Source organism: Chelonoidis abingdonii, chromosome 2 (genome assembly GCF_003597395.2).
Source record: "Chelonoidis abingdonii isolate Lonesome George chromosome 2, CheloAbing_2.0, whole genome shotgun sequence".
Classification (NCBI taxonomy): domain Eukaryota; kingdom Metazoa; phylum Chordata; order Testudines; family Testudinidae; genus Chelonoidis; species Chelonoidis abingdonii.
This window is the reverse complement of record NC_133770.1, coordinates 174,878,019-174,903,486: the sequence shown is the minus strand read 5'-3', so window position 1 is coordinate 174,903,486 and position 25,468 is coordinate 174,878,019. Positions and strand designations below refer to the sequence as shown.

The 25,468-nt window shown below is 43.3% G+C and overlaps 1 protein-coding gene across 1 annotated transcript; it reads right to left on the bottom strand.

The window, feature by feature from the left end:
• Nucleotides 1-472: 472 nt before the first annotated feature.
• On the bottom strand, nucleotides 473-25,017 carry SERPINB5 (serpin family B member 5). The gene is made up of 7 exons (XM_032792415.1): nucleotides 24,936-25,017; nucleotides 17,248-17,425; nucleotides 11,980-12,117; nucleotides 7,766-7,883; nucleotides 5,887-6,029; nucleotides 3,513-3,680; nucleotides 473-1,316 (listed from the first exon to the last, which is right to left on the bottom strand). Exons 2-7 carry the CDS (start codon nucleotides 17,419-17,421, stop codon nucleotides 924-926), a joined length of 1,134 nt encoding a protein of 377 aa, XP_032648306.1. The 5' UTR covers nucleotides 17,422-17,425; nucleotides 24,936-25,017; the 3' UTR covers nucleotides 473-923.
• Between the last annotated feature and the right edge of the window lie 451 nt (nucleotides 25,018-25,468).

The following is a 25,468-nucleotide window of genomic DNA, read 5'->3' as shown; positions in this document are numbered from 1 at the left end:
GTTAATTTACCCACTTCTTTTTTTAATCACTACATCTCTGCCACTTACCTAACTTACACTGCTAACTTGATTTCATCATTTAAGGGGCATCATTAGGGAATTTCCAAGCTACTGGAGCCAGATCCTATGCTAATGTAAATTAACATAGCTCCACTGAGATTGCCAGCTGAGGATCTGGCACTTACAGTAACAACTGTAAGTATTATCATTAATTATTTTATTATCTAGTGCATTTCTTCCCTAGATATCGCTGCAGTTTATGAAGGTGAATAAGAATTGTTAACTCCATATTACAGATGGCAGCCCCATTCCTCCAATAGACTGTGTAGACACACTGCTCAAACCAAATGGAATCCCACTGAAGCCAATAACATTGCACTGAAGCACAGCACTGTGTCAGTGCACAGTCAACCGAAGGATCAGAGCTATAATCCCAAATGTCAATACTTTTTTTTTTTTTGGGGGGGGGGGGGGTTGTAGAAATACACTTTGGAAAGATTCTGGACACAGCACAAGGTAAATTTATAGAAAACTCAGCTAGCTTTCATTATGAAATTCCAGATCCTTCAGCAATTCCAATTCACCTTCCTCCAGGAAAATGGACTTTGATTTAATTTCTTTTAAAAAATGAAATGCATCAGAGAAACATGAATGTTTGTTTGTTGCTGGAGATGGAGTGTTTCCTGATGAAACATGTGAGAGTTCCTGTGTGGTGCTAAATTCCTTATTCTAGGTGAGTGAAACAAAAGGAGTTAAATTGCATCATTTTATATGACTGCTGCATGTGAAAAGTATGTGGTGCTGCCTGTTTGATATATGAACATCTTAGATTACCTTTCAATGGTGGTACTCAGGATGCAAAGCTTTACAGAAATATGAATCACAACAAATGGATTCTGCTTTTTTCAATAGATATGCCTTATTTAAGGAGAACAGAATCTGCCAGAAAGAATAATGTTGCGAGTTTTGTTATGCCTAAACAAGAAGATAAATGGATGGTCAGCTTTAAATTCATCTTTGTGTTGCAGGATCCGATATCCTGGTACCTCTCTCAATTCAGCACCTTCTTCATTTACTTCCAGAGAGACTCTATGGATGATCTGAGACAAAACCACACTCTTAGTCTCAGACATTTCAGAGAAGTCTGCTACATTCTCATTAAAAATATTTGTCATTCCCAAGCTTTCCAGAACTGGCTTCAGATCATAATCCCCTTCCACCTTAAATTTGGGAAGAAACACGTTCACTTTGGTATTGGCCATCACGCTGGGATTGGTCCACTGTACTAACGTCTCAGGAGTGAGCGCTTGTTCAAGCTGAAATAATAAAGCAAGGGAGCATATTAATGGTCGATTTAAGGGGAAAAAAGACACTCCCCACTGTCCTCCTCCGTTCAAAAACCAAAGATAAGGGACTTAAACTTGCCCTTGATACATAGTAATTATCATGCCTAAGGGTAAATAGGGCTTTCAGTTCCATTGATGGCAGTAAAGAGGCCTGTGGCACCTTATAGACTAACAGACATTTTGGAGCATGAGCTTTTGTGAGTGCATGCATCCGACGAAGTGGGTATTCACCCACGAAAGCTCATGCTACAAAAGTCTGTTAGTCTATAAGGTGCCACAGGTCTCTTTGCTGCTTTTACAGATCCAGACTAACACGGCTACCCCTCTGATACTTGAGTTCCATTGATATCACTCTGGTTTAACTCACTGGTGTAGGTTTCTATAGTAACTCCATTGAATGAATATAATCTGGTCCTTAGCACATTACAAGTACTGTGTGAGTAATCACAATAGCCCTCCGAGGTAGGTACCTCAAGGAAATTGGGAAGGACAGTTTAAGTGACTTGCCCAAGGCTACACAGCAAGTGAAAAAGCAAAGCTGATATGTGAGCCAAGGCCTCTTGATTCCTATGCTCACGAGCAATGGAATTACTAGCCTCTGTTTGCCATAAGCTGGGAATGGGTGACAGGGGATGGATCACTTGATGATTACCTGCTCTATTCATTCCCTCTGAAATGTGGCATTGGTCACTGTCAGAAGACAGGATACTGGGCTGGATGGACCTTTGGTCTGATCCGGTATGGCCGTTCTTATGTTCTTGTGTTCATTTGAACTAGACAGACTCAAGCTTCAAAATTCTGATCTGGATCTAGATTAGGGACAGTCCTGATATTTGGGGCTTTTTTTTATATGGGCTTCTATTACCTTCCACCCCCTGTCCCAGTTTTTCACACTTGCTATCTGGTCACCCTGATCTAGATCAGCTTTTGTCAGTGTTTCCAAATATTTTATTTGGCCCAAAGTCTGAGGGGTGTGCAGAGCAGCAAATTTCATTGGAATCCATCTCGAACTTGAATTAAAGGATGTCTCATGATCTGAATACAACTTCCATGTATAATCATAGTACCCACAAAACTGCATGTGTTTACGCTAGTGCTAACACAATTAGGGCCAGATTCTGAGATTCTTATTCACAGTGAGTAGCACACAGGTGAATGGGGTTCCTTGACCCTTAATGTCTAAACTATGAATTGGCTGCAGTTCGCTGCTCCAGACCAATGGGGTCAGCACATCCCTTGGCCCGCACCACTTTCCGCAGCCCCCATTGGCCTAGAGTGGTGAACCGCGGCCAGTGGGAGCCACGATCGGCCCAACCTGCGGACGCAGCAGGTAAACAAACTGGCCCGGCCCGGACCTGCCAAAGGTTGCCAATCCCTGCACTAGTATATACCCTTTGACAAATGAGGGAGACTGAGACATGAAAAGTGAAGTGACTTGTTTTTTTACTTTTGAACAAGTTCAGGCCAGAGCTGATAGGAGAACCCAGTAATCATGACTGCAATGCCCAGACCCACAAATATAGTTAGGTTCTAACAACCCTCTATTTCAATAGCAAGACAGGGTAAGTGAGGTAATATCTTTTATTGGACCAACTTCTGTTGGTGAAAGAGACAAACTTTGAGAACTCTGAGTAAGTTCTGAGGTTTGTCTCTTTCACCAACAGAAGTTGGTCTGATAAAAGCTATTACCTCACCCACCTTGTCTCTCTAACATCCTGGGTCCAACATGGCTACAAATACACTGCAAATTTTAATTTCAGTGAAAATTAGAAGCATAAGTACCTTTGTGCATCTGGCCCTAAGTGCTTTGCTATAATCACCAGGCTACATGTACATTAACATGGAAACTAGATCTCTAGGCCAGATTTTTAAAGGTATTTAGGTGCCTAAAGATGCAGTGAGGCACTTAGTGGGCTCTACAAAAGCACTTGGTCCTAGACACAGCACTCGAAGTGATTTCCTTCAGCTGAGCTGGCAATGCGATTTCACAAACACGACATCAGATGCAGAGAAGCAGAAGGAGACAATTAACTCCTAAGGAACCACTATCCTGTTCCCTTCTTAGTAACTTGAGAGCAATACAGAAAATATACCTTAGAGGCAGAATTATTGTAAATGGAATGCTTCCCTTGCAAACAACATTTAAACCTTGTCTATTTCTCTTACCTGTTCCAAGCCAGTGGTATCATCCTCAATCTCTTTTGGTAGCAGAATGAGCATGCTCATGTGCTTGTTGAGGCAAGGGAGCTCAAGGATTGCAGTTTTTAATTCCTTTACATAGCCCAGGCAAAACGTAGCTTCCAGGTTCATCATTTGCACTGGTTTTGTTTCAGTCTGTAAAATATACAGGGTACAACTTGGCAGCCCCTTTCTTTCACAAATTGGATGGTAGGAAGGAAAGTATGTGTGCTTGGATGAGAGTTGTACCTATGCATCATTTCTTTGATTGGGGCATTTGTTTGCCTTCATATACAGTGAAACCTGTCTGGCCTCATTCCAGAATGACAAACATGGGTGGAAATGGCTTTTCTACTAATGGTGGATCAGGATTCTACTTAATACACTAGGGCACACTTTGAGGAGGTTTCTGAAGACAGGAGGTTGCCTCAGATTGGTGGCCTCTGGTAGCAGTTTCACTGTAAATTACAATGTATAACATTTAAAGGGCGTTGCAATATCAGTGAGCCTAAAGCACTGAAGATATGCCAATGGCTGAGGCACAACATAATGAGAATGGGGTAGCAAAAAATTGGCAACACCTCTGCTATAAGCGGAAATCAGTAAGAGTGCCCCTTTTTTTTATAAAGAACCTTACATTTTCCACAAACTCCAAGGAGTCTGGTGGCACCATAAAGACTAACAGATTTATTTGGGCATGAGATTTCATGGTTAAAAAATCCAATTCTTCAGATGCATGGAAAAAATGGGGTTTTTACCCATGAAAGCTTATGCCCAAATAAATCTGTTAGTCTTTAAGGTGCTACCAGACTCCTTGTTGTTTTTGTGGCTATAGACTAACACGGCTACCCCCTGATACTTATTTCCATAAACTGTTTTAGTAGTAGTCCAAAAGGAACTTTTGGGGTCCAATCTACAATACTGCCAAATGTTTCCTGTCATTAACATTTTGACTACTGTCAAACAAAACTATTAAATAATCCTGAGCTGGACCAACATATCATTGACCCAGTAAGAAAACGACAGCCCACATTACACAAGCCAAAGACATGCTATTTCACTAGATGACATAGTGAAATACTGTGGCCTGAAATGTTCCTTGTTTGTAGATGACCTTCAGATACGCTTTCCAAAGCTCTATCATGAAGACCTAGATCTCACTTTGCACCACCTCCTGGCTGAACCCAGACGCTGTTGTCTGTGCTTTCCCTGGAAAACACCAGCTTAGTGTCTCCACTCTGATAAAATGGAAGTGTTGCTGGTGGGTAGGGGGGAGCATTTAGACTGAGGAATGGGCGGGAACTGTGAGTATGCCTTCTCTGGGAAGTGTGACTAGCCTTCGTCAGTGTTGTTACCAGTCTCTGGGTTATGATGGAGTCATTGATGTCTCTGGATCATCAGGAGTTAGTTGTAGTGTGCTGTACTTTCTTCTGTCTCTGCGTGGCCTACAGGCTGTGACCATTCCCTTTGACACAAATCCCACCACAGTGATCTACTGTTCTGTAACTTCTAGACTAGCTTTCCGCAATGTGAGCTATTTGAGGTTACTTCAAGGGTATCTGAAGTCTTCAGCTAGTGCAGTGATTTGTCTTGAGCTGCGGAGCCATTCTGAGTGTATAACACCAATATTCTGTGCCCTGCACTGGCTACCTCTTTGGTTTAGGATGCAGTTTCTGGTATTGGTTACAATCTCTTGGGTGCAGTTACCTGTGAGATTGCACTTCTCCCTCACTCACATAATGGCAGTTAATGGTCACTCTTTCTGTCAAAGACACTCTAGTCATAGTGTAGTACAGTGGTTCTCAGCCAGGGGTTTCAGAGGTCCTCCAAGCAGGGCCAGTGTTAGACTCACTGAGGTCCTGGGCATAAAGCCGTGCAGGACTGAAGCCCAGGACCCTGAGCCCTGCTACCTGGAGCTGAAGCCAAAGCCTGAGCAACTTAGCTTTGTGGGTCCCAGGCAATTGCCCTGCTTGATACCTTCTAATGCCAGCCCTGGCTTTTATATGCAGAAAAAGAGTTGTTGGGGCACTGGTGGGATATGGAGTTTTTATAGCATGTTAAGGCGGCCTCAGAAAGAAAAAGGTTGAGAACATGTGTAGTAAACGTCACAGCATAGAGAAAAATATATCTGGTAATTTTTCTTCAGATCATAGAAAATGATGAGGGTGGTTTTACATAAACCTTTCAAAGACCCAACAACTCATTAAAATGTTAACTGATTTATGGCACCCACGACACAAAACAACAAGGCTCAGTAGAGATCTCCATGACAGCCTAGTAATACTGAAGATTTCTATTTCAATTCTTCCAAACATTTACTTACTTTGAAACAGGATAATTTAAATGCCTTTTTAAAACATACCTTGTTGATTTTAAAAGGACATTCTTTGATTTGTGCCTCTGGGAACTTCTTCATCCAGTTTGTTACAAAATAAGCTGTGTTAACCAGGAGGATCTTAGTCTGGTCATTTATACTCCCCTCATTCAAAATGTTCTCCATTTTACCTGTGCATATGTTTTTTTAAAAAAGCACATCATTAATAGAATACAGCAATATTGTTGTTCGAATAGTTGAATACTCTGCCTGGTTACAATACTAGGATTGGCTAGATACTGTACTCATAGATGAGGAAATTTAATTTAAGACGGAGACACCCTACTTGTGATTTTAGTATTTGTAGCCTAACTTTGGGGGGTGGGACCTGAACTTCCAAATGATGCAAAATATTTATTTTGTATTTTATGTGGTGTTGGAATCCAGATGATTTGTCCTATATTGGGTATATTATAATGAAAACAATTCTTAAAAGCTATTGATCTTTCATTTTTAGTGAAATAGTTACAGATGGTTATTTTATTTTTATAATTGGTTACATTTTTACAAGGACTATTTTAAGGACTGTAGACCAAATTCATATTTGGTATAACTGTCTTGGAAGTAATGGAGTTTAATGAATTTGATCCATTGTGGTCAGGATAAATAGCAAATGCTATTATGAGAGAGCTGCAGCCATTAAGACACTAGATAAAGAAAGGTAATGGCTAGAGAGCTGCAGGCTTCTATAGCAAGTTTCTGTGAGATACGGTTTGTAATTTTGGGAGCAAAAGGCAAATTTCAAAGCTAGTTGCTGCTAATTTCAGATTGAGATGGTATCAGACAAATGGGAAAAAGCAAGAAGTGCTGTTTCAGTTATACAACTCTACCTAGTACTGCATGGTACGCTTTAAAGTCATAGAAAGGTATTTTTGTTGTTTTCCAGACACACTAAAATTTTAGCAGTGTCACGAAAGGAACTGGATTGACAGCATTCTAGACTCATAACTTCTCTTTATGCACAGACTTAAGCACAAAAGAGGCAGTACAAGCTACCTGCACAATCCCACCTGTCTGGAAGAATGAAAACCTGAAGCATGTACAGCTAATTTCTTAGTCCTACTACTGGGGGCAGTAGTGACCAAGAAATCCTGTGAGTGCTCAGTAAATACACAGTGCTATCAAGCCCTGTGCTACTAAACTCAGCAGCAGGCTGTGAAGAGATGGGAATGCAAACCCTCCTCTAAGGAATTCTGCATGCTCTGTCCTGGGACCCTTAGTCTCCTGCTCACTGATTCAAGTCTGGTATCCATTGGTGGTGTCCAAATCATCATTAACTTCTGACAGCTGTTTGGTGGCCTATTTGATATGAGTAAGTGATCTCAGTCCAATTATTACATAAAGACATATCCAGATAAGGAAAAATCACCACCATTTGGCATCTTTTTGTCAGCAAACGGGCCAAGGAATGAATGGCCTTTATGAAATTAATTGGGGGAAAAAACCCACAAAATTTGGAATCTGGGGAATATTTGCCATTAGCATATAACTTTAAAGCAGGTCAGATACTGGATTAAAATTATTAATATGGTCCTTTTAATGTTTGTTTAGGCCCGAATGTGAACCTCTTACATCAAAGAGCAAATATTCTCAAATTGACCCATTGAAGTCAATTGTGTAACTACTCACCAGGATAAGGAAGGCTTTCACATTCTAGTCCTTAGTTCAGTTTCACTACTGCATCTTTTCTATGCCAGAATATATTTAACATCATTAATTTTAAGGATCACACTAAAAAAGCATGTTCCCATTTCTTTCACTATATAATTATGTCTGAAAATGTTGACTAAAAATGTCACAGGGGAACAGAATTCTCATTTCTCTTCAGAGACGTTAAGTAGGGTCTCCTGGATTAAACTATACTTGCCATCAGTTAGCTCCGAAACAGATTTGTTGATCTGCTGCCTGGTTTCCTCCGTTTTTTCTTTGAAGTCTACTAGTTCCAGTTCAGATGGAAAGGGTCTCTTGGTGGCATTAATAAACTCCTGAAAAACACAAAGAGTCAAATACATCCCGAGTGCAATCCCACTGATTTAATATTCCTGCCACATGGATTCATTTGACACAGAGAGATCCTGTGAATGTCATCAGCTCAGAGGTTCAACAGGAGTCAAGATTCAATTATATTACATGCGGGAATAAATTGACCTATGGCCTGTAAAAAGTGCCTATCTTATCATTATTTGAGATGATAAAATGACACCACATTCATGGTCTTCCTGTTGCAAATGTTTGGTAAAAACACAACTATTCACACAATCTACATCCTCAACATCCTGACAATATATTTGAAGAGTTTAATGGATGCTATTAGGTCTCCGCTCAAATAAAGCTGAAAAATAGTTTACATGATTATAGCTTTGTTTTCACTGGATTTTAGCTTTCTGAAAAAAATCAGCTTTTGGGCTGAAATTTTCCATGCTTGAGCTCTCTCCAAAGGAGTGGTGGTGGTGGTGTTTTTTGCTTGTTTTGTTTTTAATTTTGAATGAAATCTCTTCAGCCATTTTTTAGTTCTGCGAGTTGAAAAAGCAAACAATCACTTTCCTTTCTTTTTAATTGTCACAGTTGTTTTTTTTCCCACAAAAGTGAAAAAACAGCTGAGCTTCCAAACCTGACATACGTAATCATAATGTGTGTGTGTGTGTGTGTGTGCACGCGCGTGTGTAAATTAGGGGCACATTTACACACCACCTTTGGACTCATGAGTTTAAGATCAGAAGAATTTGAGGTGACAAATCTTTAACCCAGCATAAATGCCAATTGTACCTTAAAGCCTTTTTATTGTAAAGATTTCAGGTAGTTTAAATATTTATGCAGCTGTAAGGAAGGCGACATTCTTATCCTGACATAAATGTTTAAGTTAGCAGAAAAGGCTCTTAACCATCTTAATCATATGAGGTTATTCTGAGAGTTGATGCTGCCTTAATGATTTTCCTTTTTAAAAAAATCTGGCACATTAAATGCAAATAAACCCTGTTAATGCAAAAAGTTAATTGCACAGGAGAAGTCTCCAAAAATCAGGAAATGCCCAAGTTAAGGTTCCAGATGTAATGTTGGTGTACCCGTATTGCATGTGGTAATTCAGCTCCTGTTTGTCTGGATAAACATGTGCAGCTTAATATGTAGCTATTCATCATAAAAGACTTAGCATAAAAGCACACCAGATGTGCAATGCAAAAGTGTTAACGCTGCTACTAGAAACTTAACTTTTTCATTATTTTTAAACTTTTTTTTTTAAGGTAAAATTACAATAAAATTTTAACATTCTACATTGTACATTATTTAATTGATGGTGTTACTTATTTGACATGTTTCCATAACACACATTACTACTAAACAAATAGGGAGCAGATACAATAATACTTATATAGCATGCAGCTTATAGGCAATTTTATTTATTTTTTTACAATATTGTAATTCTATAATGCATGCCTATTTAAGATCATAACACTATGGCTCTTCCTGCTGACCCTAAAAATTGAATGGTCCTCAGTGTGGTGACCCTTTATAAGAGTCAGCAGGTGATACAGATCTGACAAAGTCTAATATACCCTCTAAAGACTATATAACAAGATACTTTTATTTAGCTTCCCCTAACCCTCAGTACTTGAAATTAAAACTTCAAGCCTGATATTAGGAAAAAGAAATTGTAATTGGTGGAAGCTATAGAGAAATTGTTGGGGGGAAGAGAACTTTTTTCTTTGGTCTTGTTTTTCTTAATTTAAAGTGACACCAACTTGATATCAAGTCAGTTTCCAGATGTGAGTAAAAATTAGTTTCAGGTAACAGACTGCCACTGGCTCCCCATTCTAATTACTGTGGTTTTACAATCACAAGGAAAATAACCCATAACAAAAAAGTGAAACTGACTCTGTAGGGGAAACAGTGAAACAGACACTACACAGAATCCTATGAAATCAGGGGTTCTCAAACTGGGGATTGGGACCCCTCAGGGGGTCGCAAAGTTATTATGTGGGGGTTTGCGAGCTGTCAGCCTCCACCCCAAACCCCGCTTTGCCTCCTGCATTTATAATGGTGTTAAATATGTAAAAGGTGTTTTTAATTTATAAGGGCGGGGTCACACTCAGAGGCTTGCTATGTGAAAGCAGGGTCGCCCAGAGGATTCAGGCGGCCTGGGGTCTTCAGCAGTGGGGGGCCCCCTCTTTAGTGGTAATTCGGCGACGGGGGGTCTTTCCGCTCCAGGACCCGCTGCTGAAGTGCCCTGAAGACCCATGGCAGGAGCCCCCCGCCACCAAAGACTTGGCACTTCAGTGGTGGGTCCCACTTCGGTGGTAATTCGGCAGCGAGGGGGTCCTTCTGCTTCAGGGTGGAAGGACCCCCCACCGCCAAATTACCACTGAAGACCCAGAGCAGAAGAAGCTCCAGGGGTCCTGGCCCTGCAAGAGTTTTCCGGGGCCCCTGGAGTGAGTGAAGGCCCCTGCTCCAGGGGCCCCAAAAACTCTCATGGGGGCCCCTGCAAGGCCCAGGGCCTGGGGCAAATTGCCCCACTTGCTCCCCCCTCTGGGAAGCCCTGTGTGAAAGGGGTCACCAGGACAAACGTTTGAGAGCCACTGTCTTAAATGTTCAACCTGGAAAAACAGAGAAATGGATTTTCACTATCTTTAGGTGATTACAGTCTCCTCGGTCAGTGGTTCGTACCAACCAAGGAGGTCTGGGGCCCCACTTAGGGGGCAAGCTTAGCAGGTTTCTGGCCCGAGTCCTCCTAACACCAAGGGCCGTGTTAGATATTCACTGGGACCAAGGCCAGAAGCTGATAAGCACACACTGCATAGATTGAAGGCCAAGGTCCCTGAGACCTGCCGAAGCCTGGCTGAAGCTGAAGCCTGAGCAATGTTAGCTCTCTACTGGAGCTGCCTGTGCTGTGGGCCCAGGCAACTGCCTGCTGCACCCCCTAATTGCCAGCCCCTTGTGCTCTTATAATGCAGTGATGCAAAGTACCTGCCTCTCCTTTGTTAGCTCAGTCCTTCTTAGCCTCAGAGACATAGGCTGGAAAAATAAAAAGAAAAAAAACCCTTCCCAATCTACAGGGTCTGGCTGATCCTTCTCACAGCCCCTGCTCTCTATTTCCTCTCCTTCTGGGGAGGATGCAATCTGCCTTGCAAGAAGAGTCTCAGAGTTCAGCTGCCCTACTATGCTGGAGCAGATACTCTGCTTCTTCTTCCTCCTCCCCCTTGCTTCCCTGCCAGAGAGGTTTTAAAAAGGTCTCCAGCAACTGGGGCCAGCTGAACCTAATTAGTTCCCTGCTAACCCCTGTCCCAGCTGAACCTTATTCCCCCAGGGCTAAGCTTTCCGGGACCAATTACTACCCCTCTCCTGGTAGCTAATTGTCCTGAGTTTGCCACAGCAGAAAACCATTTGTTGTGACACAGGTGGGCCGTGGAGTTTTTATAGCATGTTGGGAGGGCCTCAGAAAGAAAAATATTGAGAATCTCTGTCCTAGGTAAAACAATTTCAGACAGTAACATTTTAAAGTGGATTAATACTGTTGCTATTTTGTGTGGGGTCTTCAAGGCACAGAAAAGTCATTTATGTTTGAAGGAAAAGGGAGACCCAGGGGAAGGGAAAAAAATTGATGTGAGTATATATTTAAAGACTATCGTAATGACTGTGCACAAGGAGGCAGAGTTAAGGCAGCATGGGCAAGTTTAATTCTGGCATTTTGTAATTTCTGAGCACTTGACTTGGTAACTTTGTTTTTTTATTTCAGCAGTCCATGCTAATGTATAGCTAGATGGAAATTAGTAAACTACCATTATATCAATTTTAAGCAAGGGGGCTTATTTTCTAAAGTTACTAGAACAGCATGGAAAGGGAGAGATTTTTGATTATTAGTAACTTGTTTAGTGTCAACAGTAAGCTAGGCATTTTGATAAGTTGGCTTGATTAAAAAAATTTTTAGAAAGAAATGCAGTTTAAGTGGATAAAGACATTTTAATTCTGAGACCAGCACAGTAACATCCAAACAGAGACAGGCTATTATGTTAAAATAACCATAAGGCCTGTATAGCCAGTCAATATATTGGCCAAGCAGCCTATCAAATGTATTCCTTAACTACTTACCGTGGTAGGGTTCAGAGACTTTTCTACATAGAGCCGTTTGACCATTTTCAATGAAAAGAAAGAACTGAGTCTGGAAACATCAGACGTTACTGTTTGAAACCCAAACAAAACATCTTTGACGTCTTCTAAATGGAGTGCCTGTTAATGAACATGTTAAGATATTATGCATCTGTCTTGGCTTAAAATCCCTAGCTGTTCAGTAATAAACAGCACTAGTATGTGGCCACTGTCATTGCTCCTTATATTTACAATGGTAACAAAGCTTCTTTCTCCCCTTATAAGCCCTGTCTGCAAATCTCACATAAAGCTAAAGTCCTGAGCCTGCAACGTTATTTGTGGAAATAGTTCCACTGAAATCAATAGGACTACTCATGCAAGTGATGCTAATCACCTTTGTCTTTTCAGCACTGGGCTGTCATTGTGTCCACAAATTCCAATCCCTCCGAAAAAACTCTGAGTAACCTCTTGTAGCTTTAGAAAACATCATTCTTAGGATCAGGACAGCTGAAACTTTTTAAAAATTTGAAGCAAATTACAGAAGCTTTACTGAATTATAACCTTAAGGTAAGGAAATATCAGTAATTTGAACTTCTTATGCATTTACCTCCCAAAGAATTAGTTAACAGGGAAGAGCAGGTTTTAAACAACACAGTGGTATATAAACTATTTGGGGATGAAGGGGGAGCAGAAGCAGAATTGCTTAAAGAGTAATCAGATGCTAGCAGCTACACTGACACGAAAAATACAGCTGACGACTGGGTAGCTAACTCAGAAATGCAAAGCCCAAGCATTCAAAACTATGAGTCAGGTTCCAAAAGGTCATGAGATTTAAAAAAAAGTGTTGGATTCTTTTTAATTGTCTTCTGGTTTCTGAGCCTTTCAGGTACACTCCGGTCACATTTTTATGCTTTTCTCAGCAACTATTAGGGCTAGAAACTTTCTTTTTAATGTAAGCAGTGGGGCTTTTTAGTAGTCACCTTCCTCTAAGAGCCAGGGCTTTAAGAAAATCACCAAATATTATGAAAGTCACAATGAAATCCTGAGAACTGACTATACTGGTACCCCTTTAAATGTAAGTACTTATTTTCACTTTTGGATAGTGGGAGAATTTCTAGCAGTTTCAATTTGAAGATCACCTTCTAAATGTAAACTACTCAATATCATTAAGTTTGTCACACTGCTTTAAATAAAACGCCCCGCCCAGCTCTCATCGACTCCCCACTGGTCATTACAGTATCTGTTTCAAGTTCCTGAAATGAGGAACAGGGAACAGTAGAGTGTAATTGCCCCTTCCCCACATCATTCCTTCCCCTGTAGATGTAATCCATACACTGCCAGTGTCCAAACACTATGTCCCCCGCCACCTTATTTCTTCCCCTGCAAGTGTAACCCTTTAAGTGCCCCATTTCAGCAGATATAAGAGAGCACACAAAATGATTGATTAAATGTTCAAGGATGATTCCAGAAATTTGACTGGCAAATATATAGGGCATTATCTCTATAGAGATGTTGTGTAAATACCAATGAGATGCGTATCCCCCACAGAAAAAAGAAAAGCTCCAACCCTAAGTCATCTTTGTAACCATAGCAAAATTCCAGTTTGTCTTTGTAACCATAGCAAAATTATCTTGGCCAAGCCTCACCCATTAGCTCCTCATGAAGAGCCCCACACCTTGATTGCTATCATTTAAGCATGGGAAATATATCTGTATGGCAATTACAGCATACGCGAAGCAGTTAGTAAAGCTGCAACCCTGTTAGTTATCCAGCTGTGGGAGACTCTTCAGCAGTTTGCACATAGCAATACTTCCAGAGCTATATCAGGGATTACTTTAGGGGAAACTGGCACCTGGCAAGGAAGTCTTTACGGCACACTAGTTTGCCACATAGTAGCACCCAGGGTGGACACTGCTACAGGGCACTACCAGTACATCAAAGTGCACTGCTACAGGGCACAACAGCAGTACATCAATGTGCACTACATACCTTTCAGTGCACTGTAGCTGTGTTCACATGGGCCATCACTGCTTGTTCTACTGCATTAAGCCTCTCTTGACTACTTTCAGGGGAAAGGGTAAATTTTATTGCCAAGGGAATTAAGAACTTTTATAGTAGAACTTCAGAGTTATGAACACCAGAGTACAAACTGACTGGTGAACCACACACCTCATTTGGCACCAGAAATGTGCAATCAGAGCAAAGCAATAGGGACAAAAAAGGGGGGGGAGGGGAAGCAAATACTGTACAGTCCTGTGTTAAACAAAAACTACTAAAACAATAAAGGGAAAGTTAAAAAAAAAAAAAAGATTTGACAAGGCCAAACTGTTTCTGTGCTTGTTTCCTTTATATTAAGACAGTTAAAGGCATCATTTTTCTTCTGCATAGTAAAGTTTCCAAGCTGTATTAAGTCAATGTTCAGTTGTAAACATTTGAAAGAACAGCCATAACGTTTTGTTCATTTATGAACATTTCAGAGTTATGAACAACCTCTGTTCCCAAGGTGTTCGTTCATAACTCTGAGATTCTACTGTACCACTAATGGATTTTGGCAAAATTTGTTTTGTGCATGTTTCCCTAGACATCCCTGCAACACACCCTGCTGTTAAAACACCAGGCCATGCTGAGTTGTGCTGTAATGAAAAGCCATTCTCCAGAAAGTTCAATTGTGCAGTAAACCGCAGTGGAACCCTGGCACTGCTGGGAGAATTCTGCACCACTGCCAATGCAAAGAATTCATGTGCTGTGCAGAATTTTTTTTTTTTTATACAGAAAATACATTCTGCTGGAAAGGTGATGCAGTTACTCCTTTTGCCCACCAGGGGCTGCCAGAATACAGCAACAGCTCCAAGGTGGAGCAGCCCCAGCTATGGATAGAGAAGTGAAAGATGCTGCCTTGCTCACAGCATCCTGTCCACGGGGCCAGGTCAGGAGGCATGGTATATATGGGGACAAACAGCATAGAGCTGCTGGGGGGGGGGGGTCACAGAATTGGGTTCAGAAGGGCTAATTGGGGGGACAGACCGGGGCAGGGGCTGAATGGGAGTGGTGGTGCAGGGACACATGGAAATGGAGAGGGGATACAGGAATGCATGGGGATAGTGGATGGCTGAGTGGGGGTGAAGGGCCACATGGGTATGGGGGGAGTAGGTGCAGGGCCACATGAGGGGAGGGATTTGGCTGAGTGGGAGTTCCAGGCCACATGGGGATGGAGGAAGGGGTGGCTGAGTGGGGACACAGGGACAAATGGTGATGGGAGAGAGAGTCAAGGGATGCATGGGGACAGGGGATGGGACTGGCTGACTGAGGTACAGGACCATGTGGGAGGAGGGGATGCAGGGCCACATGGGGACAGAGGAGAGTGGGAGAAGGGGTGGCTGAGTGAGGATGCAAGGACACATGGCAATGGATCAGGGATCGGCAACCTTTGGCTTGTGGCCAGTCAGGGAAATCTGCTGGTGGACTGAGACGGTTTGTTTACCTGCAGCGTCCGCAGGTTCGGCTGACTGCAGCTCCCACTGGCCATGGTTTGCCGTTCCAGGCCAATGGGGGCTGCAGGAAGTGGTGGCCAGCAAATCTCTTAGCCCACGCTGCTTCCCACAGTCCCCATTGGCCTGGAATGGCAAACCACAACCAATAGGAGCTGCAGTCGGCCAAACCTGCAGATGGTGCAGGTAAACAAACCATCCCAGCCCACCAGCGGATTTCCCTGATGGGCCACTTAACAAAGGTTGCCAATCCCTGCGATGGATGGTGCAGGAACACATGGAGACAGGGGCAGATGTGCCTAACTGAATGAGAGAGGCTAGGGGGGTCACAGACTCCCCAGATTATGCTCTGGAACTACTTTGTATGAGGCCAGTCAGGACTCTGGTGTAGCATCTTCCCCTCTCTGAGCATACTTTCGCCAGGACAAGAAGCTTACACAGCTTCAACCTTCCTGGATCTGACCTCAGAGCATTCAGCAACCCTTTCCACACTGTGTGTTTCCCACAGCGAGTCCACTCGGGCAGGTCTCCTGGGGAAGCCTGCACCACAACTCCACAGTCAGACGTGATTCTCAGCCAATCAGTAAAACAGAAGGTTTATTAGTTGACAGGAACACAGCATAGAACAGAACTTGTTAGCACAGAAATCAGTGACTTTCAGCCAAGTCCATCTTGGGGAGTCCTGGGCCAGAATCCCTGAGCTTCCCCTCTTCCAGTCTCCCCAAGCAGACTGCCCAGCTTCCAGCGACCTGACCTCAGACACCGCCGTTGCTCCTCCTTGTCTTTGTCTCACTTCCCAGGCAGAGAGTCACCTGGTCGCGACCTAGCTGTATCCCCATCCTGGGTCTCAGGTTATGAAGGGCACTAGTCATAGTGTATGTGCAGGCAGCTGGAGCAGCCTCACCCGCCCCAGAGGTCTCAGCCAAAGTCATACACCCCTATTCCCACCACCGAGGTATTGGGGCAGCACACAGGGAAACTGAGGCACACACCGTATTCATGCAAAACAGTTAGACTCACCTACAACATAACAAGGGAAAATCCCCACTTTGTCATGAGGGGTCAGTCAGAGTCTGCATGGTGAAGGCTCCCTAACAATCCCTCTCCTCTGCCAAAAAATTGTTCTATACTTCTCCCACCCATACCCAACAACTCTCCAAGTTCACACCCACGCTCCTTCCCAGCAATTATTTTCCTCTCCCTAAGCTCCTCCATTAACCCCGATTCCCCCAAGCCTTTGCACTGCTTCTGAGGGGTGGGGGAAAAGACGGTTTTGTAATTTAGTTTAAATGAATTATTACTCAGAGTTCTGTATTACTATGCCTAGTAAGGAATCTGTTTGTCAAAAAACATTACCTGAATCTTTTTTGTTGTCTGCATTGTTATAGACATAGTTGCTGACAGGTATTTTTAAATTAATTACAAAAATAATTGAAACTGGCATGATTACATTGTGTTATTTTGACAAATAACGTATGCAGAATTTTGCAGAATTTTAAAATATTGCACACAGAATTTTTATTTTTTGGGTACAAAATTTTAAATTTTTGACACAGAATTCCCCCAGGAGTAAGCTCTGGTCTGAAAGAGATGCAAGCCTTGGTGCAATAGACCACGGTATCACCTAAACCATACCCTTACCCACACATACACATGTTGGAAGAGCTTTTACTGTATACTATTACCTAGCAGGGGAGTTCAACTTTAAAAAGAATAAGTAAATACATAGTCTATAATGGCCAGTTGCATACTTTTATACCTAAAAGTGAAGCTAGAGGCTCACCTTTGCCATTTGGGTTGCGGTGTCACCTTTGGTAGCTTTATATGCCAGAGCCAGAGAAGTTGAAGTACACAGTGGAGCAAAAACAATATTGGCTGTTTTGTCCTTCTCACATAATTTTTTGAACATATCAACTGCAAAGGCAGTGTTTGCTAGACGCAGAGCATCGATAGCCATTTTCCTGAAACAGAAAAAAATAAGACCAAAGTAACTAAAAAATCTACCACTTGCTCATGCTGTAAAGATTTCTGGGGTACAACACTGATTTGTTCATCATAACACCAGCAGGAAGAAGGGGAAGTTTGGTCAGATCAAATAAAACAGTGCATGTTGAGGCACAAAGGGCCAAATCTGTATTTAATGTATTTTTGATATATACAGTTAAACTACACAGATTTAAAAGGTACCTCTCTTGTGCTCTAGGTACCCCTGATACTGAAACACACCTTTATTTGTTTCATTGACCTTCATGTCTCTTGGTTTACAATGAACTGTGTCATCAGAGCCTATGATGAATTTTTGTGCATGTTGATCTTCTAGCACAGAAGTTCCCATTCCCAGATGGTGACTGGTGGCTCCCACATTAGTGCTCAGCAAAGAGCAGACTGGTCCTATAGGCTGCGATTTTCAAAGAAACCTAAATGAGTTAAGTTCATTTTGTATCCTTTTGAGACTAAATCCCTTTGAAATTCAATGAGAGTTGGGTACCAAACTCCCTTAGATTCCTATGGAAATCCCAGCTATCATGCTGACTTATCATTTTCAACTGTTTACATTGCAATTACTTTCCTAAGATTTTGATATGTAAGCAATTACTGTCATTGCCACAGGGATGTTTAGGTGATCTGTGAAATCATGAAGGGATTGTCCATGAGATAATCTTTGTATTAAAATGTGGTCCTTGCTATGAAAGTCTTTGGGAACACTTTGATCTTGTAGACTGTCAAGTTATTGGGAACAGATTTGGGCCAAATTCAGCCCTCGTGTAAGGAGGTGTACCTCAGCTGTACTGTAATCAATGAGCCAAATTTGAATAGTAAGATTTAAGCATTCCTCTGGATTTATAGAAGAATATCGCCCATTGGTTTAGTTAATTTGGGCCAGATCTGTCTGCAATACTATGAAGTATAGAAGATGGAAATGAGGAAAAACTCACCTTAACTGCTCCACAGTTTTTCTGTGAAGTAACACAGAAGGAGACAGAGAAACAGAAATTCTGAAACATTGACATTAATGGGAATCTTGCCATTGACTTCTGTGTGACTAGGATTGTACCCTGAGACCTTAACAAAAGTCACTTAGCTATGTGCTTGAGATGAACTAGGAAATATTTGTACTGTTTTGTATGAATACATGCATGTCTCTTTGTGGGTCATTTGTTATGGGTTACTTGCTATAGAATTAGATCAAAAGGGAATGTTTAATGAATTAAGCAGGAAAGGCAATGCAAGGCCTAGATAAGATGCATCCCAACAAACACTCAAACACAATAGTCAGGTTTATAACTATTCCTCAGCCTCAACCCTGGGTGACACAGCACAGTGTTTCATCAAGACTGAGGAGAAAGAGAGAGATGAAAGAGAATACTAAGACGTTACAGGACATCAAGCCGTGAAGCCCCCTTACCGAGTGTCAGAGCCCAGGCTCCAGCACAAGGAGGAATTTCTACACTGCTATTTTTAACTCTGCAGCATAAGCCCAAGTCAGCTGACCTGGGCTCTGAAACTGCAACATTCTCAAACATTTACTAAGCTATTTTACAACTCTGTCGTCGTAACCGATCCCATTAGGGTTGCCAACTTTCTAATCGCACAAAACCGAACACTCCTGCCTCGCCCTTCTCGGAGGCCCCACCCCTATTCCCCCCTCCTTCCATTGCTTGCTCTCCCCCATCCTCACTCACTTTCACTGGGTTGGGGAAAGAGGTTGGGGTGCAGGAGGTTGTGAGAGCTCCAGATGGGAGTACAGGCTCTGGGATGGGGCTGGGGGTGCAGAAGGGGGTCTCTGGGCTGAAGTTGAGGGGTTCAGAGTGTGGGAGGGGGCTCAGAGCTGGGGCAGTGGGTTGGGGTGCAGGAGGGTCTGCGGGCTCCAGCTGGGGGCTGAGGATGAGGGGTTTGAGGTACAGGCAAGAACTCAGGGCTCAGGCAGGGGGTTGAGGTGCAGGAAGGGCTGCAGGATGCAGGCTTTGAGAGGGAGTTTGGGTGCAGGAGGGGGCTCAGGGCTGAGGCAGGGGTTGGAGTGCAGGCTCTAGGAAGGAGTTGGGGTGCAGGAGGGTGTACTGACCTGGGGCAGGAGGTTGGGGTGCGGGCTCTGGCCGGGCAGTGCTTACGTCAGGAGGCTTCCAGTCAGCGGCTCAGCAGGACTGAGGCAGGCTCCCTGCCTGCCCTGGCTCCACACGGCTCCTGGAAGCAGACGATATGTCCCTTTGGCCTGTAGGTGGAGGGGCCAGGGAGCTCTGCGCACTGTCTGTGCCTACAGGCACCATCCCCGTAGCTCCCACTGGCTGTGGTCCAGGTAAATAGGAGCTGCAGAGTCAGCGCTCGGGGTGGGGTCAACGCATGGAGCTCCCGTGGCCACCCCTGCCCCTAGGGGCTGCAGGGATATGCTGGCTGCTTCCAGGAGCCACACAGAGCCAGGGCAAACAGAGAGCCTGCCTTAGCCCCGCTGCGCCGCCAACCAGACTTGTAACGGCCCAATCAGCTGTGCTGACCAGAGCCACCACTGTCCCTTTTTAACTGGGTGTTGTGGTTGAAAACCAGACGCCTGGCAACCCTAATCCCAAGTAGTAGCAGAGTATGTTGGAACTGCAGTAAGAACCACTAGCCATGTGGACAATGGACTGCCTGTAATCAGGTACCTGTTCAATATTGCATGTAGCAAATTTTTTTTTTTTTGCACATTGTGAAAGAATTTGTACACACTTACCTCCATATACATAGTAAGTGCAAAGACTTCTGACTGTGTAAATTCTAACGTGCGCACAAACTGTGTAGGTGTGGTATGGGTATGGTATGCATGCACATTGCTGTGTGTAAGCAGAGAGATGTTGCATAGGGGACCTTTTGAAAATGTGGCCCTTACTATTTAGTAGAGACTTCTAAAGTAAACAATAGTATTTGTAAATTTTATGGGAATACATATGTGTGCATATTAGTGTCTCCTGTATACTAGAATTAACTTGTCTTCTTAATAGTCAAGGTTTTTTTTATTAGAGAGGGCCTTTTATAAGAAAAATAGCTTTGATTTCTTTTTAATTAACTTCTGTAATTCTAGATTCACTTTTGTAAACCATTTGAAGATATCTTTAGTCTAAAAGATGCTATGTAAAAAGATTATTGAAATATATTGCACAATTTAATTACCAGTATATGAAGCAACCAGATGGCATCATACAAGGTCCCTGCTTAAAAAACACACCTAATTTATGCTGCATTCTCGAAAGGTTTTCTCAGCATCAGTGAATATTGGCAATGGATTAATTTCCTTGCAAGACGCACCTGTTTCCCAGCAACTTTTCAAAGTATACCAAATGCTTTGGTAAACATATACCATGAGTTTTCTATCATATTTTTACCACAGCTGTATGCCACACTGTGGTGTGCACAACAAGGCATTGGAAACGTGCCTTAAATGCTTTGTGAGGCATAAGGAAGAGAGCCACTTGTCTGCTACCACCCAAGTGTAGCTGGGTAGTGACTCGCTCCAGCCCTGACAGGGTTGGAACCAGCCCTCAGAGAGGGCTGGCAGGCTGGGAGAATAGCCCAGGCTGAGTGGGGAAACAACTGCAGCTGTGGCCATGCCCCAGCCAGACTCAGCTGGCCCTCTAATGGGATTGCTGGGCTGAAGCAGTCTCAGTCTCTCTCTGCCTTCAGAGAGAGAATGGCCTGGCTGCTGGAAACTGAGAGGCAGAGGCAGAAACACCTGAGGGAAGCAGGGCTGGGGAATAGGGCAGGGGAGCTGTAGGGCTCTGCCTGGTAAAAAACCCCAGGCTGTGACATAGTGTAAAGCCAGACAAGTACTGGGGCTACAGAGGGGTAGCCATGGGTAGGCTGAGACAGCTAGTCCAAACACCTTTGCCTGTGATGAGTGGCTGATACACTGCAGTCTGCCCCAGGGAATGGGGGCTAAGTGATGACTGGCAGTAGCCAAGACTAAGATGAGGTGAGAATAGTGGGTTGGGGGTTCCCCAGGGAGGGGAAACCCAGATCAGTGGGGTACTGCCAGGGGGCAGCAATAAGCAACAAAAAGGTTTTCATCTCATTCTCTTCTTTCTGGTAGGGTATTACTCTTCATTGGAGTTTCTAGGGCAGGCAGAAATCACAGACAGTCTTCACTAGAGATAGGTTTATGATGCCCTGGCCTAGGGAGAAGTTGGAGATTATGAAGGAATCACATTAGGGAAGGCACAGAGCACATACAGTGTCTCACTTGATCTCCTAGTACAGAGGTAGGCAAACTACAACCTGTGGGCCACATCCAGACCAGTGCTCCAGGCAGTGCAGTAAGGGGGCATGGAATGGGGGGTGTTGGATAGAAGACTGGGGAGTTTGGGGTGGTGGTCAGGGGGTGGGGGTGTGGATGGTGGTTGCGGGGGAGGGAACAGTGGGTTGAATGGGGCCAGGGGTCTTGGGGGGGCAGTCAGGAAGGAGGGGGGATGGCAGGGGGCAGGCAGGGGCAGGGATCCTGGGGGGCCATCAGGGGACAGGGTGAAGGTGTGGTTGGATGGGAAAGGGTCTGGGGGGGAAGGAATGAGAGGAGGGGTTGGATGGGGCAGCAGGGATCTGGGGGCAATCAGGGGACAGGGAACAGGGGTGTGTGGATGGGCCAGGGGTCCCAGAGGGGCCGTCAGGGAACAGGGTGGGTTGGATGGAGCAGGAGTCCGGGGGAGGGGGCCAGATAGGAGATAGGGGCTGGGCCACAACCCCCTCCCATAACTGGCCCTCCACACAATTTACAAAACCCCATGCAGCCCTCAGGTCAAAAAGTTTGCCCACCCCGTCCTAGTAGGTGGGCAAGAACTTTCTTAAATGAATGATAGTCAAGGAGTGGCTGAGCTGGGCAGCGTGTCTACAGACAAACCTCCTTGGCTGATAGCTCTTGAAAATGGAGCCAGGAAAAGGCTGAACCCCACCCTTCCTTCTGGTATTTGGAGGGAAGAGGAAGAGGAAAGGGTCCCCAGCAATACCCTTTCCCCACAAGGGTGTAGTTTTATTTCTTTCTGAAAGTGCAGAAATCTATTCCTGATGTCCCAGTCCTCCCCAACTCTGGCTGGAGCCATGCAAATGTTACTCAGCATTAGGGTTGGGCTAGTTCTTGCTTCCTGAGCATTCCCACTGGGAGGAAGCAAAAGGCACTTTCATTCTGGTGACACCCATTGCACTCTCTTGTCTGCACTAATTGGGGTGGATGAATGAGTTTGTAAAAATATCCAGCCTCAACTTCACCCTAAACCTTGAGCCAGGTAAAATTCAAATGTTATGGAAGGTTTGGATCAATCTGGATAAACATCTGTGATCAAAACACAGCAGCTGGCCCAACACAAATCTTTAAACTTAAAGTACTGTGGTGTCCTACAGGAGTCAAAGACACACACAGTTGGCTCCCTCTAAGCCATGGAATCCCAGCACACCAGATCTGAAGACAGTAATAAGTCCAGGTCCAAGAGAGACTGGGAGATCTTCTGAGGCCTCACCATCCCCCACACCCAACTGATCTGGCAGATTGTTAGCAAAGATTATGATCCCTATTGATGGTAGGACATACCTTGGAGCCACACCAAGATTATAGACAATAGGGAAGAATTACCCTGTGTCCAGATCAGAATGATCAGTCTATTGATCTTTTGTATTCAGAGGGAAGGTAACAAGGTGGAGGAACAAATGAGGGAGGGAAAGATGGGATCAGGAGAAAATAATCTATCTGGGTCAAAAAGGCGGCAGAAGCATGTGAATCAGATAAGCAGGCAGGCTAAAGATCTCAAGGTGAGGAAAAGCTTAAGGTAACCAATCAAAGTCTGCATTATCTTCCTTAACAAAATCATTTCAGCATCACACAGAACCAGCTTCAAACTCTATCCAAACCTTCAGTCACTGGTTTTAAATATCCTTTCACACGGTGCAGCCATGGTCAGATTACGGGTGAATGATGTTCTCCTATCAGAGATGTATGAGATTTAGAGACTCTTGACTTGATATCTAATGTTTGAAAGGAAGCTACTATATTAAATATTATGAAATATCAGGGCCCTTTAAAGGTTGGAGAGCCTTGGGCCATGTCCCTCATTTCCCTGCCATTAAAGCCTTGGGAACAGGAATAGCTAAAGAGAGGAAGTTTGGGACATCCACTAAGGGAAAGCCCTTTAGCAGACCTAGAAAGACTACACTGGTACATTTCTAAAAGAAGCAAACTATAGAGAGACCCAGCTGTTGAGCCATTAATCACAGGGAGGAGTCAAGAAAAAATTGAATGGAGATTTAAAAAACTGCAGCATAGACTCCTGTTGCATCCTTTCTTCCCCACCCTATGGAAATCATAGGTCAGCCATGGAGAAGGACCATCTATTCTGAGAAGCAGTCCCCCAAAAGAAGTCTGGGACACCCTTGTGTCGGCAGTGAGTGGAACCCTGTGTTGCTGCTATCTACACAATCCTGGGAATAATGATTGGACTTGAATTTCTGGAGCTGTCAATATAACCAATATGTTCACTTCAAGACTGAAATTGAATGGGAGTTTTCACTGAGCAGAGTGAATAGTGTCAGCTTCCCTTGTGCATGCTTGACGTGTAGGACATTGACCTTTAAAACAAAAATGGGCTCAGTTCAACCCTTAACCCGTTTATATTACGGAAGAAAGGTGTACAAGAACTAGAAGGCTTTTGTGTGTCCTTTTTAAAAGAAGAAAATAAGACTGGTTCTCTTATTGGCAGATCATCCAGTGATGTATAAAGGACAACATGTGAAAGACATGACCACCTCTGAACTGTCATTTCTTTAAATTGTGCAAAGTACAGGCCTGCTCTATTGACTTCAGTGTGAGCAAAGAGTTTTATATTGATTTTATTGAAAGAAGGATAAGGTCCTGTGTCAGAGGATATGAAAGAGAAAGGAACTTTGGGAAAAGGAGAAAAATTGAACCAAAAAATGTACTGTGCCTAATATATAAGGGGTGAATTAAGGAGACTAAACAGCCAGGTGGAAAATCAAAACGATTATTAGGTTAATGTCCCCAGCCCCACAGCACAACCTAGTCAGGATTAATCATAGTACGCAGAAAGCAGAGCAGGATGTACACACCCATATAGAAACTGACAGGAAAATTTCTTCTGCAGCAGAAGTTCTTACAACAATCTAATAGTCTAAATCCTAAAACACACAATCAGTCTGTCATAATACAGGGAAAGTAATTTCTACAACAGAAAGTATGAAGATTTTAATCATTCCTACTCTTTACAACCACGGCTGCCTGATCTTATTCACTATTTACGATACATCATTTCCGTGAAGAGGAAGGTAACTTAGGAAAAGCAATTGGCTTTGGGTGGAACTGAAAAGTTCTACTGAATTAAACAAAAGAAATACATGCAGCAGTTTAAAATATTAATTTTTTTTCTTACCGGCCTTTCTATCCCACTTGCTGATATTTTACAATGGATATTAGTTAGAGATGAGTAAACAATTTTGATCTGCACTTACCTTGCTAGGCAATAATCCTGGTAAATGAAGAGACAAAAATTAAATCGGCACAGCAGAAAGAACTAAGTGTTCGTGGTGCCACCCCACAGAGCAGAAACAAGATATTAACTCACCTGACAAGTAACGCCACTCCCACTTTCCCAATCTTAATTTGTGCATAGACTCTCTCTTTTCTTTTTTCTTTAATCATCCTTCTTGGCAACTTACACATAGTAGGAAAATAATGATTCACACTGGTGCTGCTGTTGCTTGCACACCTCTCATAAATGACAACATGCTCTAGCAGGCAGCAGCAGTCTTTGGATGTTTCCTTCAGATTACAAGAGCACTGGAGTGGGGGGAAGAGTCTAAAAGGTAGAAAATAGGAGTGAATGAGCAATTAAACGATCTTCTCACCAAAACCAGTGCTCCAGGATACATGTAAACTCATGCCACTTGGAAAAATGACACAGAAAAATAAGCAAATTATATGTGTCTCATGGCGACTTTAAATCCTTCCCTTTTTTTTAGCTCTAAAGTAATGTTTTACTATT

Excerpts from the sequence above, each read along its gene's own strand:
- SERPINB5 (XM_032792415.1), bottom strand. The coding sequence starts at position 17,421 with ATGGCTATCGATGCTCTGCGTCTAGCAAACACTGCCTTTGCAGTTGAT. Across the intron at positions 3,681-5,886 it reads GTCCTTTTAAAATCAACAAG|ACTGAAACAAAACCAGTGCA; the intron begins GTATGTTTTAAA and ends TATATTTTACAG. Across the intron at positions 1,317-3,512 it reads ATACCACTGGCTTGGAACAG|CTTGAACAAGCGCTCACTCC; the intron begins GTAAGAGAAATA and ends TTATTATTTCAG.